The sequence below is a fragment of the Nannobrachium achirus genome (genome assembly GCF_963921795.1).
Source record: "Nannobrachium achirus genome assembly, chromosome: 3".
In the NCBI taxonomy this organism is placed as follows: Eukaryota; Metazoa; Chordata; class Actinopteri; order Myctophiformes; family Myctophidae; genus Nannobrachium; species Nannobrachium achirus.
In genome coordinates this window covers 38,567,080-38,583,518 of record NC_137812.1, presented here as the reverse complement: position 1 = coordinate 38,583,518, position 16,439 = coordinate 38,567,080, and the positions used below count along the sequence as shown (strand labels likewise).

Sequence of the window (16,439 nt, the reverse complement as noted above, 5' to 3'; positions counted from 1 at the left end):
GCTTTGCATTCAGATAATCGAGGCAACAAAGCAATTTAAGCCATTTCTCAAATTGTATATAAATGTTACACCTTAATATGTTCTGGATATTCGCCAGAAATAAACAGTACTCTGCCACTATACACAACTGGCAAGAGACAATTATGATGAAACATTTTCCATTGAACACTTGTTCTGACATTTACTGTGATTGCATTTCAGGATACACACCACACTCTTATAACAAATTGGAGCTGTTAGATGGTAAAACAAGTTTATTTATCAAAATGATCATAACAAACATGTTTCTCTTCATTTCCATTAGGTTTAAGACTGCTTTTGAATGTACAGTATGTTGAAATAAAACTTGTTCAAGTAATGAAATGTTTCACTGTTGACAACAGGCTCAATGTAAAGAAATAAAACACATTTTAGCGAAAACTAAAACTTGTTTGATTAAATTCGTCATTAAACATTTCAGATAGCTAACACTTTAAAAGGGTAAAATGTAGCTCATAAGAGGAACAACTTTGCCATTTGCTGCACCTTTTGTGCCTCAATGTCAAAATTCAGAACGTATTACAATGCAACTGAGTAAACAATGGTTCAACAATTCAAATGTATACAATTTTCCCACCCATCATAAAACGTTTAAACTTCATACACACAAACCTATAAGGACATAACCACACATTTTTATACAGGCTTTTTGGGGTTCTGGTAATAAAGGAACTTTCAAAGAAATCCTGTAAAAGGAACACAGCTCACATCAGTCCTCTTAAGATACAGTATGGCATGGATATACTGTGATCCAAATAAATCAAATCCTTTTAAGCTGAATAGGAACCCATCTATAAATATTTCAATGCCAGAAAGTATTCAAAATGAGAAACCCTATTTTACTACTTAAGTCAATAAACACTGTTGTAGGCAAGGAAAAATACCAAATACAGATGCTTCCATACAGGTGAATTGCATGCAGTTAAGCAGGTAACATAATGATCATGTACTGTGGCATAATCTGAATTTGAGACCGTGTTACACAACACTCTCCACCACAATGGTCAAAACATGAGGAAAACCCTTTAGAAGTACATACTGTAAAATCATTGTATTGATGGAACATGAGTGTCTCCATTGTGCTAATGCAATGTAATTGTAATTGCGACCATAGGTCGCTATGGAAGCCACCAGATCCTGTCCGTCACTCAAAATCCCTCATTAATTTGTTTGTCACTCAAAATCCCTCATTAATTGTCCCTCTTCCTGTCACTCAAGAGTTTGTTAAGAGTAGAGTACTGCTTGCATCTAAACTCATGCATGGGGTAATGGCCACCCATTAGTGCTTGGCTGTGTCCTTGTGACATCTCACTGATGTCACGATAAGTCAGCTATGTCCATATAATGGAGTTCTACATTAGACTGATGTCAGCGCTAGATGTCTTTGCTGAGCTAAAGATCGTCCTGGTCCAAATATGGAGTTTATGAGGTCAGACCTTGATAAGGTAGTAGGGTGTGTCAGGTAGCTCCATATATGAAGAACTGGCGGCAACGCATACCATCTACGATTGCGTTGGAATATAATAATAATAATAATAATAACGATCGCCGCGGCGGTCGTCACACAAACAATCTTCCACACTGACCTAACAAAGTCTGGGCGAACAATTGAATGGTAACACTTGCCCACATTGCCAACTTTATCAACAGCAATAAGTTCTACTATCTGAGAGCAACAGGAAGCATTGTATGTTGCATGAATCAAGGGAACATCCAAGTCAGTGTTCTGGAGGTCTCCATCACCCTGGCTCAGTGTAATTCTCTCTATGCCAGTACCATTACCATCAGTGAGGTTTGCTGAGAGCTCCCAGCTGAATGGTTCACAATGAGACACATCCTCAGGGCAGTGTTCAGCCTGCACACTGACAATGTTGCACAATGGCGGAACAAAATCTGTGATCTGGAGAAAAAGGAATTCAGCCTAAGTGTACATAATTGAATATAGTGATTGTACATAAAGACTACAGTAGATCATTTACACTTTCATTCTGTTGTCGCTTGCTTTACCGTAAAGCCTGAGAATCCAAAATTAAAGATTGTATCAAAGAGAATTACAAACTTTTTGTAATGCTGTTTAATAACAACTTAATATGTATTTATTTGATTACACCGGCACCGGTTTACTAAGGAACGATGCAAGCCAGAAACAATACAAGTTGTGAATGCATGCCCCACCTGGTTTTGTAATACCCTTTTTTGTGCATTTATTGTACGGTTACAGTTTGAAAGGGGTCGGTTGGTTACCTTGCTGACAACAGAAAGTCTTAGAACGGCATAGTTGGAATCTGCACCGCTGGATGACTTGGCATCAATGGTTAAAGTTACATCAGTGCCTGATGGTGTGTTTCCAGGTGGTGTAATGGTCAACATTACATTGGCATACTGGCCGGGTGTCAAAGTTATTCTGTCACATAATTGGAGAGGAGAGTTGAACAGGATAATGGAGGCTGCTATTATGACAATATTAAATATGAGCGTTGTACAGCCACATAAGTATTGAAAGGAATGCCTGTTGAGTGTTTGGGGCTTTTGGGGCTTCCTCACCTTGATGGGGATGTCATGGCAAAACCTCTGTCATTCTTGGCAATGATGGAGTATTTGCCACCAGAGCCCTGGGTCATCACACTGAATGGGAGGACAAAGGTTTTCCCTGGCTCCAAACTGCTGTCTACTGCTGCCTGAGGAACAACAAAGTGGAGTCAATATATTAATATATTTCTTAGAGTGATTTTCTCAAATTCATTGGAGGCATGTCACAATTCACACCTAATTATTTTCACTGTCACTATTCCTAACTGTGTGGGTCACATATAACTGACCAGTTTAGAGACAGACAGAGGAAGTGAAGACACTGACCTTGATGGTAACCTTGGAGACAGACATCTGGGTGGTGGACTGCCTCTGGAAGTTTGTTCTGGACACTGAGTCTGTTCCATTCAGCATAACCACAAACTCACCCTCTGGGACACTATCAACTGTAACCAGGATATCTCCATTACCCATGTCAGTTGTTGTGCCACTGCTCATGGCCTCTGCACCAGAGACCTTACCCAAACCAACGTTATCAATAGACACCGAATCTGGACCCTTTTTACCCATCACTGATAGCAACAGGGTGGCAGGCTGGCCTGGATTCACAGGACAAAGAGGGAAGAAGAAAAGACAGAGTGAGTATAAAATACATTAATGTAGCCTTGTTGCGACCGTAGGTCGCATTTAGTATGAAAACCTGCAGATCATGTGTGTGCGTCACGCCTCAGCCCCATATATGGACCTACCGGTATGTGTCAGTCTCATGTGGTCTATGACGTCAGACATCTATGATGTCAGACGTCAGTCATCTCCATATTTGGGAAAATATGGCCACATTTTGTCCAACTAAAACAGCCAACCGCGACGCGAGTCACACTTTATTAGTCACAATTAATTAAGTCCTTGTCCCTTTTATGCCCATATATGGAAATCCCTGATGTCATCAATATTAAGCCCATATCCGGGAATGCCTATATATGGACATAATTGTCAGTATCTGTTGTTTCAGTGCAACCTCGCCATTTATGGCGAGGTCACTCCATTCTCTGGAGGCCTGTCCATTCTCTCTCAAAAACCAAACTTTTCAACTACAAAATGATGTCACTCGCGACTTCTGAAAGGCTTTACACTGAATTAGAGTTCGAAAAAGCTGCACGTCGGAGAGACTATGGACAGGCCTTTACGCTTCTCTCGCTTCTCTTACTTCTCTTACTGGTGATTATGTATGATCTAATCATTTACAAATCTTAATGATACATGATTTGATGACTACATGATGGCTTTACAGTAAATGGTTTGATATAGTTGTAAAAGTAAATGTGACTATTTGTGAAGGTAATGTTTTGTGTGACAGTTGGATTTTTGAAGCGGTGAAAACCGCTTCCAATGAGTGGCTTTGTGTGTATCACGCCCATATATGGTGATTTTAGTCCAGAATGAACAGGCTTTTTTCAAAAACAGAATGTCCGTTTAATTACCATATATGGTGATCTCAGTCCAGAATGAACAGGGTTTTTCAAAAACACAATGTATGTCACCTCATGTCCATATATGGTCACTCCAGGCCAGAATGAACAGGTTTTTCCTGTCCCGTACGTGCAAAATATCAGTCCAGAATGAATAGGCTTTTTCAAAAAGTAAAATGTGTGTCCCATGTCCATATATGGTCATTTCAGTTCAGAATGAATAGGCTTTATCTGTCCTGTACGTCCAGAATATGTGTGCGGTGTCCCTCCCGGTCAGATGAATGGATACTTTGAGGATTGGTCAAGCTTCACATGATAATTTGGCCTTCAGGTTTTATCTGTCTTGTACATGCAATAGGTCTCACCTATTGCAGCAATGACAAATAGCATAAGAGCAAAAGCAAAGGCACAATAAGAATATACAGATGCTAACAGAATGGTAAAAAGGAGCATTAAGGCAGACAAGAGTAAATACATTGAAAATCTAGCAGAAGTTGAAAAATGTACAAAGATAACAGAAACTGAAATAATTATAGAGGGATGCAGTTGACAAACAACTAAGAGACCAGCAAGCAGGATTTTTTATATATTTTTTTAAAACCTATTATACCGGCTGTCATACCGGCTCTCCAGACAATTCTATACTAAGATTCACCGCTTCACTTCAAACCGAGGTTTGATTTTTTTTTATATGACTACCTATCACTCAGTGTAATATTTTGTGTGACAGCTGTACCTGCATTTGGACGTCCAGCGATTACTGCATAACCTGGGTGAGGTCCCTGGCAGACCTCAACAAAGTTATAGATAAAGGTGATGACACTCTGACCTGGAATGACACACATGTTAATTAATAACGATTAAATAAAAGTATTGAGCTGAACAAACCAATAGATAAATAAAAGAGAGAGAGTTTGTGTGAAAAAGCAGACACAGGTGAGTATATGTGACCTGTCACTTTGAGTGTGTATGGATAGCTGGTGCTAATGGAGATCTGCCAGGTTCCTGGCAGCTTGTCAGCATTGAGACGTATTCTCCACAGGTTCCCCACAGCTTTAATGGTCCCCAAATTACCACTGGCCTCACTCTGTCTCTGGATAACACCTGGTAGTGATGTGACACATAGAAGAGAAGAAGATAAGGCTAAATAAGACACTTCATAAAATGTATGCACTATACAGTATTGTTCCTTCATTATGATTGGCTGAGTTGAACCATGTTCAAAGCCATTCTAATACCGGTATGTTCTACAGACACATACCAGTCACTGCATGTTCTCACTGTCAAAGCTCCACCGGCTGTCCGTCTGTCCTCACGTAACGTCACACTTTTTCCCCTACTCTTATCTCCGGCACTGTTGCCCCAATCGATGCCATACTTTACACACACATTCCGTGGATGGCAAATCACATGCAACTGCCCCTGATTTCTCACATGGCCCTCTTCTAGCGCCATCATCAGGCAGTGCCTGATGATGACACTGCTCCTATAGATTTTGGCCTAAAATCACACAAAGCGGTACACACACAGTATCTCTAAAGTCATGTCATCAACATGGATCTGTCCCATTTCCCATATTTATTCCCTCCTGATTGGCTACGATTGCCTTCTAAAGTTTGTGTGTGCGTATTGGTATATATCTATATCTATATCTATATATATCTATCTATATATATATATATATATATATATATATATATATATATATATATATATATATATATATATTAGGGCTGGGATGCGATTACAATTTTTGATCTAATTAATTACAGGCTCTGTGATTAATTAATCGCAATTAATCGCATTTTAATCGCACATCGATATTTGACCTGAGAAGCATTTATTTTCAAGTAAAACACATTTTGTTGTACGAGGGAATCAACGAGTGAGTTTTTTAAATCTAAATTTAGCATCCACTGGGCCAAGCAAAACGCTCTGATCGGCTACTTCTCCCTTTGCGTTTGTTGTCTCTTCTTGGTTGGTGCATCGCTATGATCAGTATGCCCGAAACTGAAGGTTCTGTGGTGCAAAAACTAAGTGCGATTAAAATGCGTTAATTTTTTTAATCGCTTTAATTTTCTGTAATTAATTAATCACAATTAATCAGTTAAAGTCCCAGCCCTAATATATATATATATATATATATATATACACAATACTGTGCTGCCGACATAACTCTCATTTGGTTCATTCCTGCAGCAACGCTGCACACCCTCTCTTGCTTAAATAAAGATACAGTATCATGCACACATAAAGCTTCACAATGTGTGTAAAACTAATGGTTTCCACTGCAATTCCAATGCAATAAACATTTGTTATTGGGTGTGTTACCTTACCTTCTGGGTTGGTCAGTGTGAAGAGAATAGCTCTTCCTGTAATGTAGAGAGTGACATTTGTAAGCGACCCGTCCAACACAAAGGGGAAGGTCTCCTTCCCAGCACTCCTATCTCGCTGAAGAACCGTCACCTGAGGAGTCACAGAAAATATTGTAATTCCTTCCACTAACCTAAAACGTAATTACTTTATGGCCCTTTGGAGCTGCATGTGTTTACCAGGGCAGAGGTGGTAGTGTCAAGAATGATGTCGGTGGCCTGATGCAACTGGCTCTTAGCCACTTCAATGGCCTGGCCTCCAGAAGCCAGAGCTAGTTCTTTGTAGTCATTGAAAGTACCGGTTTCAAGTGAACGACGCCTCCTACTGGACCCCGACATGAAGAAGGACACCTGGTAGAAAGGTGGAAAATGAAAGAATGTAACTGGGCAAATTAGAAAAGTAGTCCTATAAAATAGATATGATCACTAAAATACATGTACGGTAAGGTTCTCTATAAATATTTGTTGTTTTCTCCAGGGATCTGTAATGTAGTATACCGTTGATTTGGTGCTCCTGATGAGTGCTACAATGGTATCCTTTAGTGCAATGTCTTTGGCTGCGGCATCAGTGAACACATAGATGTGAGAGGAGGCAGGGGCACCTGTTAAAGCCAACTACGGAAACAGAGAGGTGGTGGATTGACTGAAGAATCCATATAAATCAATATGTAAATCCTGACTGGAGAGTGTTAGGATTAACTTCTGTACCTGAAGTCCTGACAGGCACATCTCAGGGTAATCAGTATTGCGGTGGTCTCCATACGCAGTGAGCTTTGATACTTTGTTTTTCATTACATCACCACCTGGAGTCCTTGTTATGGGTCCAAATGCTACACAAACATGCACAATTTTTTTTTACATTGCAGGACCACAAATGTATCATAATATCAATAATTCTATTCAGTAAGTTGAGTAATTTAGAGTTTATTGGGCTGACAATCAGCGTGTCCATCAGCATGTTCAGGTTTTGGTAACAAGCATTGCCCAGGTAATGTGGGTGAAATGGGCTCCCCTTCCTCTCTCTCCTAATCTGCCTCCTTCCCCCTCTCACACCCACCACATCTTTCCTTTATATAGATAAACTATACTATCAAAAAACTTAATTGTTAGCATGATCCCTACTAGTATTTGTGTACATAAGTGTATATTTTTTAGCATCATTAATCATTAAGTTTTTACTTTTGTTGTGTGACTATTGTACTGTATTGAAGGTTGTACTTCTAAAAAAATGTAAATGATAGGTCCATGCTGTAATGGCATTACAATAGATCTTACCAGGGTCATTGAATGGGACCAGAATATATTCAGAAGGTTCATCCTGCGTTCCCTTTTTGCTGTCAATGATTTGACTAATAAGTCTCCTGACTTCTGCAATGTCATTAGACATGCTGGCTGTGGTGTCGACGACAAAACACACAACGGATGCACGAGCGATGCCAACCATTCTGTGAGAGAGAAAGATCTTATTGTTGGATTTTCTCTCGGAGGTACAGCAGTGTGAAAACAAAACTACCCAGGGTTAATATAACGACGCATGGTAGAATAGCTAGTAAAAGCATTGACTAATGTAATTCAGGAAGTTTAATTTGTCATTTTACATTGTCATAGTTGCACACTCATGTCATTTGCATTTGTTTGTGTAACTAGGCCTTACCCGTTCAAAGATATGAGCTCCGAAATGATGTGCAGTGTGTGGGTTATGGGGTGTGCACTGTGCACACAGTATATGAGGGATGGAAAGTAACTTTCTGGTGCTTGCATGATAATATGTAGGAGCATCAATGTAAGAAAGACCCGTTTCGTTTAAAGACTACAGAGATACTGTGTACCGATCTACATGACAACATCTGAAAGAGGGCCAGCCAACACCCCCCCCCCCCCCCCCCCCCCCGCCCGCCCGCCCACACACACACACACACACACACACACACACACACACACACACACACACACACACACACAGAGCTGGTTAAACATGTTGCCCCATGCTAGATGCAGAATAGATATGCCTCATGCTAGATGCAGAATAGATAGTAGTTACACCATAGAAATGCTAATATACAGCATACGATTTGTGAAAGTGACAAACGGGCTTCACAGTTATGTCAGGTGTGTTCATATGCTAATGGTGATGCGATTTCAGATCAATTGCTCCAGCCACTGAGGAGAAACGCTGTGACAGACAGACAGACAGACACTCACTCAGACATTCGCAAAATTATAGTATAGATAATGTTTTATTCATTCTTTCTCATTGTACCTCAAGAAGTCGTCGTCCCCAGCAGCTCCACGAATGTCTTCCAGCAGTTGGAGGCTGGCACTGGTGGCTAAATTGACAGCAGCTGTGTGGAATGCCACGTTGTCTGGACGACGCTCATCCTTGTTAATGCCACCGTGAGGGACCACTGTGCTGGTCAGGTCAGCAGCACCCCCATGACTGCATTTACCTTGCATAGGACAAAAGGTAGATTAGCCATTAAAAAACTGAAATGTACTACTTTCCAAATAACATAAAAACTGTATTGAGAGCTGAGGAAGTCATTATAACATAAATACTGTAATAGAATACACATATGAATTTCAATAATATTTCTCCCCATTGTACAAGTAGGCCTACAGTATCTATACCAATATGGAGGCTCATTTTCAAAATGTCCACAAATACATTTATGGCCACGGAAAAACATAGAAATTCAAATATTATTTTTTGAATGATTCTTTCCTGTAAATATACCTTTAGGCTTGGCTTCAGAGAAGATTCCCAGGTAGCCTGAGGTGAGTTTCTTCTCTTGTAGAATGATAGGAAGGATAGGATTTGGACATGTTCCACTGGCACAGTCACTGCAGGTTGCAGCGTCCCTCTCTACACGGCAAACACAGATTAAAGAACAAATAATCTGTTATTAATTAATAGATTAAAATGTATGCACAACAAACACCTGTAGATGGTGTTACAGTGAACGGAGCTTTAAAATTCTTAAAGCCACAAAGATACACAATTGCTTTGTGAATCATCCCCACATACTAGTGGATGTACTCAAAATCTTGAGGGAGTGGAGTTGGGGGGTCTACAAAAAGAGAGACACACACCTGCCAGGTTTTCCAGAGGGAGGTCTGGGCGGATCAGGTTGACGTATGGCTCTGTGAATCCCAGCTCCACCCAGTTACTATGGCTGTAGAAGTCCTGAATGTTCAGTCAAGCACGCACAGTTGCATGCACACACACACATGCGCGCACACACAATTTCAGTTTTGTTAAAAAACAAAAACTAATGTATGAATATTTTAACATATTCTTCCACTCCCTCTCGCCCTCTCTCACCTGTAGGGTATGCAGCACTCTTCCCAGTGTTTCCCTTGCAGCATGGAAGTTCTGATTGCGGATGTTGGCCTTGATGCTAGCCATACCCTCTGTGATCAGGCCCCACCCCTCAAGGAAAGCCTCATTGTTGAAGTGATGGGGAGGACTGAAATTATGGAAATTCATTTGCAGTAGATTTGAACATGATCGTCAAGCATTGAAAACTGTTATAAGAACTCACTGTTCTAACACAATTATTAGAGAATATGTCAGAGATTATACAGGCATCCCAATCTAACATCTTAAGCATTAAGGTCTACTAAGACGAAATTCTCCTACCTGTTGTTGAAATCACAGTCCACCAGTACATTTTGAACATAGATCTCATTGAGAGCAGAGTGGAACTTGACGGCTGACACCACGCCTGTTGCTCTGGGACCTAGACAGGCCTGGACCAGCTCCTCAGGAGAGTTACCCTACAGAATTCAGACGGGAAAAGAGGTTAGTTTTCTAGTAAAAATCTATGAGAAGAGTATAAATTATCAGATTCAACACAATGACAAATCTTAGACAACCTAATAGAATAGGAAAATGGCTGTGGAAATTGCATAGAACTGTGTCCAGTCAGTGATTGTGCTGTAGTTAAGAAGAAGTGGAATGGACCAAGACACTTTTCTGATTAATTTAATATAATAATAATCCCATTTGAATCAATCAGATTGCTCTACTGGATTGGTAAAATATAGCTTACATTTCTGTCACTGTGTATATTGAATAATATACATTTTGTATGATATAAGACCATTGAATTAGTCTGACTCATAAAGAAAGTTATGATGCTGTGTGTATGTGTGTGTACGTGTGTTAGTGCAAGCTTTCTACCCACCGTAGGGTTGAACTCATGACCAGATGATTCAGCCACTGCCCGACAAGTCTCTCTCACTTTTTGCAAAAGAGCCGTTGCTGTAATGCTGACATGAGAGGATGCCTCTCCTCCGATGGGGGCAAAGGCTATGGCCCTGTCTGATAGGGCCACGGTAAGCAGGACCACACCCAGCACTGGTGACATCATCAGTCTTAAAGAAAGGTTGTAAAGCAATCATACAGATGAAATTAAAATGATGAATGGAAAAGTCTAATCCACATTTCACAATATATTGCTTAAATGCCACTCTGTTTTTAACGTTCTTGAATAGCAAATTATAAGGCTTTTGAAGACAGTTGAAGAAACAGTTAATTTTAAAGACATTATCCTAATCCATCTGAATGAAAAGACCAATATTCTTTCTATCTCCCGTTTCTGTGGCGTGAGGCAGCTTGATGTACAAGTACACCCCCTGGACAAGGCGATAGTATGTCGCAGGGACTTATCCCCAATCCAATCCAATCCGATATAGGTAACCAAGAATCTTTCATCAGTCTAACAGTAGACTAACAAAATAATCTGTACATTGAAACTACGGTATACACATACTGTAGGATGCCAGGTCAACACAATATGCTCTCTCTCTCTCTCTTACCTGAAGCAGGTTGTTGCCCTAAAATCACTCAAATCGCTACACAGTATGTCTACACTCACGTCATCAACATGGATCTGTCCCATATAGCGCCACCATCAGGCCGATTTTTCAAACACATTTTTGGACACTGCTCCTACACATTTTGCCCAAAAATCACGCTGCGACCTGATGGTCGCTTATCTCCCGATTAGGGAGTCTTACTGGTATAGCTTTAACTTCCGTCTGCAGTAAGTGGCCTGTAGCCGTCCTGACTGTCATCCATATCAATGGTTGTCAAGGTAGCTTGAGCAGGAGTTTAGGTAGATGGAGATGATATTTTTATTTCAAATGTGACATACTGAATTGATCAAATAAATCTCAACTGAAAAGACAAACACATCAATTACCTGGACCTGGAGAGCTGATAACAGAGAATAATTATCCTACTCTTGATCATGCATTTGAGGGACAGTGGTAATCTATCATTTTATATGATCTGGGCATCAGCCCCCCCCCCCCCCCCAAGTGGTTGAAAAAGCAGAATTAGCTATTCCTGGGAAGAATGATAATATAAAATGATCTGGAACTGATTACCACAGTTCCTCAAATGCGGTTACGACATACCACATTTCACTAACTGTAGACTAACAAAATAATCTGTACATTGAAACTATACACATAGGATGCCAGGTCAACAAACCGGGCATTGGTCCACACAATATGCTCTCTCTCTCTCTTACCTGAAGCAGGTTGTGTTTGAGTATCCACAGCCTGCAAGTGAGAGTTTATATAGCTTTAACTTGCTTCCGTCCGCAGTAAGTGGCCTGTAGCCGTCCTGACTGTCATCCATATCAATGGTCGTCAAGGTAGCTTGAGCTGGAGTTTAGGTAGATGGAGATGATATTTTTATTTCAAATGTGACATACTGAATTGATCAAATAAATCTCAACTGAAAAGACAAACACATCAATTACCTGGACCTGGAGAGCTGATAACAGAGAATTATGATCCTACTCTTGATCATGCATTTGAGGGACAGTGGTAATCTATCATTTTATATGATCTGGGCATCAGCCCCTCCCCCCCCTCAAGTGGTTGAAAAAGCATAATTAATTAGCTATTCCTGGGTGCATGTGCGCACGCGCACATGCACACGCACACGCACACGCACAAGACTAATGATCTGGAACTGATTACCACAGTTCCTCAAATGCGGTTACGACATACCACATTTCGACATGGTGGCATTTCGACAATGGACGAGTAGCAACTCCGCCCCTCCAAAAGCTGTCTCCGCCTCGACGTCCGCAGGTTCATATTCAGCGACACCTCTTCTTGTGAATCTGAAAAGGAAATTCCACAGAAACCCCTACTTTAAATGATTATCTACTAGAAGCTCGCCCGGGTGGCCGAGCGTCTAGTCAGGGGCCGGCCAACTCGGGGACGATGTAAATATGGAATGAATGCTCCGCCCTGTTTGCCTGTGTCCATTTATGCCCATATATGGAGATATCTGTATCTGTCTGTCTGCGTCCATTTTATGCCCATATATGGAGATCTCTGTATCTGTCTGTCGAGCGGCCGAGTGTCTAGTCGGGGAATGGGCTACTCAGGAACGATGTAAATAGGGAATTAATGCCCAACCCTTTAACGAAAACCCCATTATATCTGTTGTCATAGGACCCTTTTTGACTCTGTTTTTCTGTGTCCATTTATGCCGATATATGGAGATATCTGTATCTGTCTGTCTGCGTCCATTTTATGCCCAAATGGAGATATCTGCAGACACAGTGCCGCTTCCGGCCTCCTGTGAATTGTTTTATTTTTGTTTATTGTCTCCACCAGCCGAAGGCTGAGGGAGAGTATGTTTTCCCCTCCGTCCGACATTTCTGGGCACTACTCTTACAGATTTTGTCCAAAAATCCTACAAATCGGTAGGCAATATCTCGACAGTCATGTGATCGACACGGATCGGTCCGATTTTGCATATTCCATCCTGATTGGCTAAGATTGGCTTCCAAAGTTTGTGGGATTGAGCCGTTTTGAACAAAATGCCTCAAATCACAAACGCAAAGTGCAATTATCATGAAATCGCGCACACACGTTCCCACTAGGCCGAGGAAGAAATGCCACTTAAATATTTTTTAATCAGCCTCATGGTGGCGCTATAACAGCCCGATTTGTGGTTTTACCTATAACTCCACCGATCAGTTTCAAACTTTGTAAGCGCACTCCCTAGAGGCTAAGGATAAACCTTTGCCCTGCATTTTTCACATCAGCCTTTTATAGCGCCACCTTTGGGCCGACTTATGTAAAACACATTTTTGGATATTACTCCTTGAGATTTTATCCAAAAATCATGCAAATCGGTACACAGTATCTCTATAGTCATGTGATCAAGTCCGATCCGTCTGATATTTCACATTCCATCCTGATTGGCTAATATTAGCTTCCAAAGTTTGCAGGATTGCTCCGTTTTTGAACAAAATGCCTCAAATCATCAACGCAGCCTGCGATTACCGTGACATTTGCCACACATATTCCCACTAGGTCAAGGAACAAATGCTACCTTTTTAACATTGTCCTGTTATAGCGCCACCAGCAGGTAGACTTTAGCAAAACACATTTTTGGAACACAATGCTTGAAATCATGCATGCAGCGTCCGATTGCCATGAAAGATCTAAGGTGAAGAACATATGCCACCCTTTTTACATTGGCCTATTATACAGTAGCACCACCAGGACGCACGGCCTGGTGGAGACCTGTGCTCGGAAGAGCACTGCTTCTAGTTTTCTTTTTATTTCGTTAATATTTTCAGACATCAGCTTCGCATACAGAGATTCCGAACCTTTTGCGTCGGTTCCGGAAAACCGACATCAACCGGGTCGAGGCCGGGCACTGCACTCCCTGCATGGCGGGGAACACGTGTGCTGAAGTCTGTGTAATGGAAACCCCATTATACCTTGTCATAGGACCCATTTTGACCATCTGTTTGCCTGTGTCCATTTATGCCCATATATGGAGATATCTGTATCCGTCTGTCTGCGTCCATTTTATGCCCATATATGGAGATCTCTGCAGACACAGTACCGGTTCCGGAAAACCCTGAATCAGCTCCGCATAAGGAGAATCCGAACCTTTCGCGCCGGTTCCGGAAAATCGCTTATCGGGTCGGGTCGAGGACGGGCACTGCTCTACCTGTGGTTGGGGAACACACACACACACACACACACACACACACACACACACACACACACACACACACACACACACACACATAGGCGTTGCATGTGCGGCGTGTGTGTTCTGTTGACTTTAAAAAAGCATTTGACTCAATTTGGAATGAGGGCCTACTGTACAAACTGCTAGAAAGTGGCAGTGGGGGAAAAAACTATGATTTTATGATATCATACGGAGAATTAGAACCTTTCGCGCCGGTTCCGGAAAATCGTGTATCGGGTCGGGTCAAGACCGGGCACTGCACTCCCTGCATGGCGGGGAATGCGCGTGCCGATGTCTGTGTAATGTAAACCCCATTATACCTGTTGTCATAGGACCCATTTTTACCATCTGTTTGCCTGTGTCCATTTATGCCCATATATGGAGATATCTGTATCGGTCTGTCTGCGTCCATTTTATGCCCATATACTGTATGGAGATCTCTGCAGACACAGTGCCGGTTCCGGAAAACCCTGATGTCAGACATCAGCTCCGCATACGGAGAATCCGAACCTTTCTTGCTGGTTCCGGAAAATCGCGTATCAGGTCGGGTCGAGGCCGGGCACTGCTCTACCTGCGGTGGGGGCACACACACACACAGGCGTTGCATGTGCGGCGTGTGTGTTTTGTCGACTTCAAAAAAGCATTTGACTCAATTTGGCATGGGGGCCTACTGTACAAACTGCTAGAAAGTGGCATTGGGGGAAAAACCTATGCTATCTTAAAATCTATGTACACAAACAACACCTGTGCTGTTTAGTCAAGTAGGAAGAAGGCATCATGCACCCCCCGGAAATATATTTCTAATCACAGTTTCCTTATTGGTAAAAATGTGCTGAAAATGATGAGCTATGTGTTAAAAAGTTGTCAAAATGTCCTTACTACCCCAAAACCCCCCTTTTGGTATATTTCTCTGGTGAAATTGGGTAAAGACCCCTATGTGTCAGGATACTCCATGCCCAATTTCAGACTTCCATGTCTATTTACGTAACAAACATCCAAACATCCCATGTAATTAATTCGAAATTCATCACTAACACATACCTATTGTCATATAATTTAATCCCAATTTATTGTAGGAAAACAGAACTCTGGTTCTGGCTGCAGACAGGTTGTTTGGTCTACCACGAAAGAAGTCATCTGGAAGAGGTTTTCAGGGCCCCAAACACTTCAACAGATTCTTTTCTCCACAAGATGATGTTGATACATTTGTAATAAAAGAGCAGGAGTAGGATACATCTGAGGGGGTAGAGTATGACTTTCATAATTTGCTGCCTCTTTGTGATGTGATGTAATGTGATTTATTCTCAATTCAAGTCTATACATCAAATTTTGTGAGAATAATTGTACTTTCCACATGCAGGGTTGTGCCAACTTTCAAGCTGGCAGTGAGAACTGCCAAATTGGATGAAACTGGGGTGTTTGGTATCGCTTGCAAACATGAACATCCATGGCGGTTTCTGAGTGTTAAGAGAGGCGAGAGGTACAGCAAATCTCCTTGATGTGTCCAAATCAAAGTGCATTAAAATATCAACATTCAGCTCACATTTTGATATTTTCTCTAGCCTTTCGAATGCTGTCTACCTCATAAAAGAGCTGCAAGAAGATCTGGGGAAGAACAAAAAACGTTAAAGCCTTATTCAGAGGTAAACTGTTCAGCATGTTTGTTTGATCTTTGCTTTGTAATAGCTCAACATGATACCATAGAAACACAATGCCTCTTATAGTGAAAACCTCTACAGTACATTTAGTGTATGGCTTCAGTAATGTAGTATTCTTTTTTCACTTGTTCTTCTTTCAGAAGCATTACCCAGATCTTCTGTCAAAAACAACTTGTTCCTGCATTCCATGCTTATGGGCATGGTGTTGTTTGTCAGGTTATTTTGTTAACTTTTTATCAAAGACTATTGCAATTTGTCACAGATGGTAAAATAACTTGAGTATTTACTTCTGGCATTGGCTCTATGTTTTCCAGATAGTTAGAACGACTGTGGTCATTCTGACGCTGAG

General features: G+C 41.3%; 1 protein-coding gene across 1 annotated transcript; it reads right to left on the bottom strand.

Annotated features, from left to right (window-relative positions):
• Window positions 1-117: 117 nt before the first annotated feature.
• On the bottom strand, window positions 118-10,782 carry LOC308282222 (von Willebrand factor A domain-containing protein 7-like; the record flags this gene model as incomplete). Its single annotated transcript, XM_080722567.1, has 18 exons — window positions 118-127; window positions 1,626-1,939; window positions 2,284-2,443; window positions 2,584-2,713; window positions 2,892-3,167; window positions 4,774-4,866; window positions 4,989-5,141; window positions 6,374-6,503; window positions 6,590-6,760; window positions 6,908-7,024; window positions 7,118-7,239; window positions 7,685-7,854; window positions 8,670-8,856; window positions 9,144-9,272; window positions 9,500-9,593; window positions 9,732-9,876; window positions 10,050-10,186; window positions 10,597-10,782. The coding sequence occupies 18 exons, from the start codon at window positions 10,780-10,782 to the stop codon at window positions 118-120; spliced, it is 2,724 nt and encodes a 907-aa protein (XP_080578693.1).
• Between the last annotated feature and the right edge of the window lie 5,657 nt (window positions 10,783-16,439).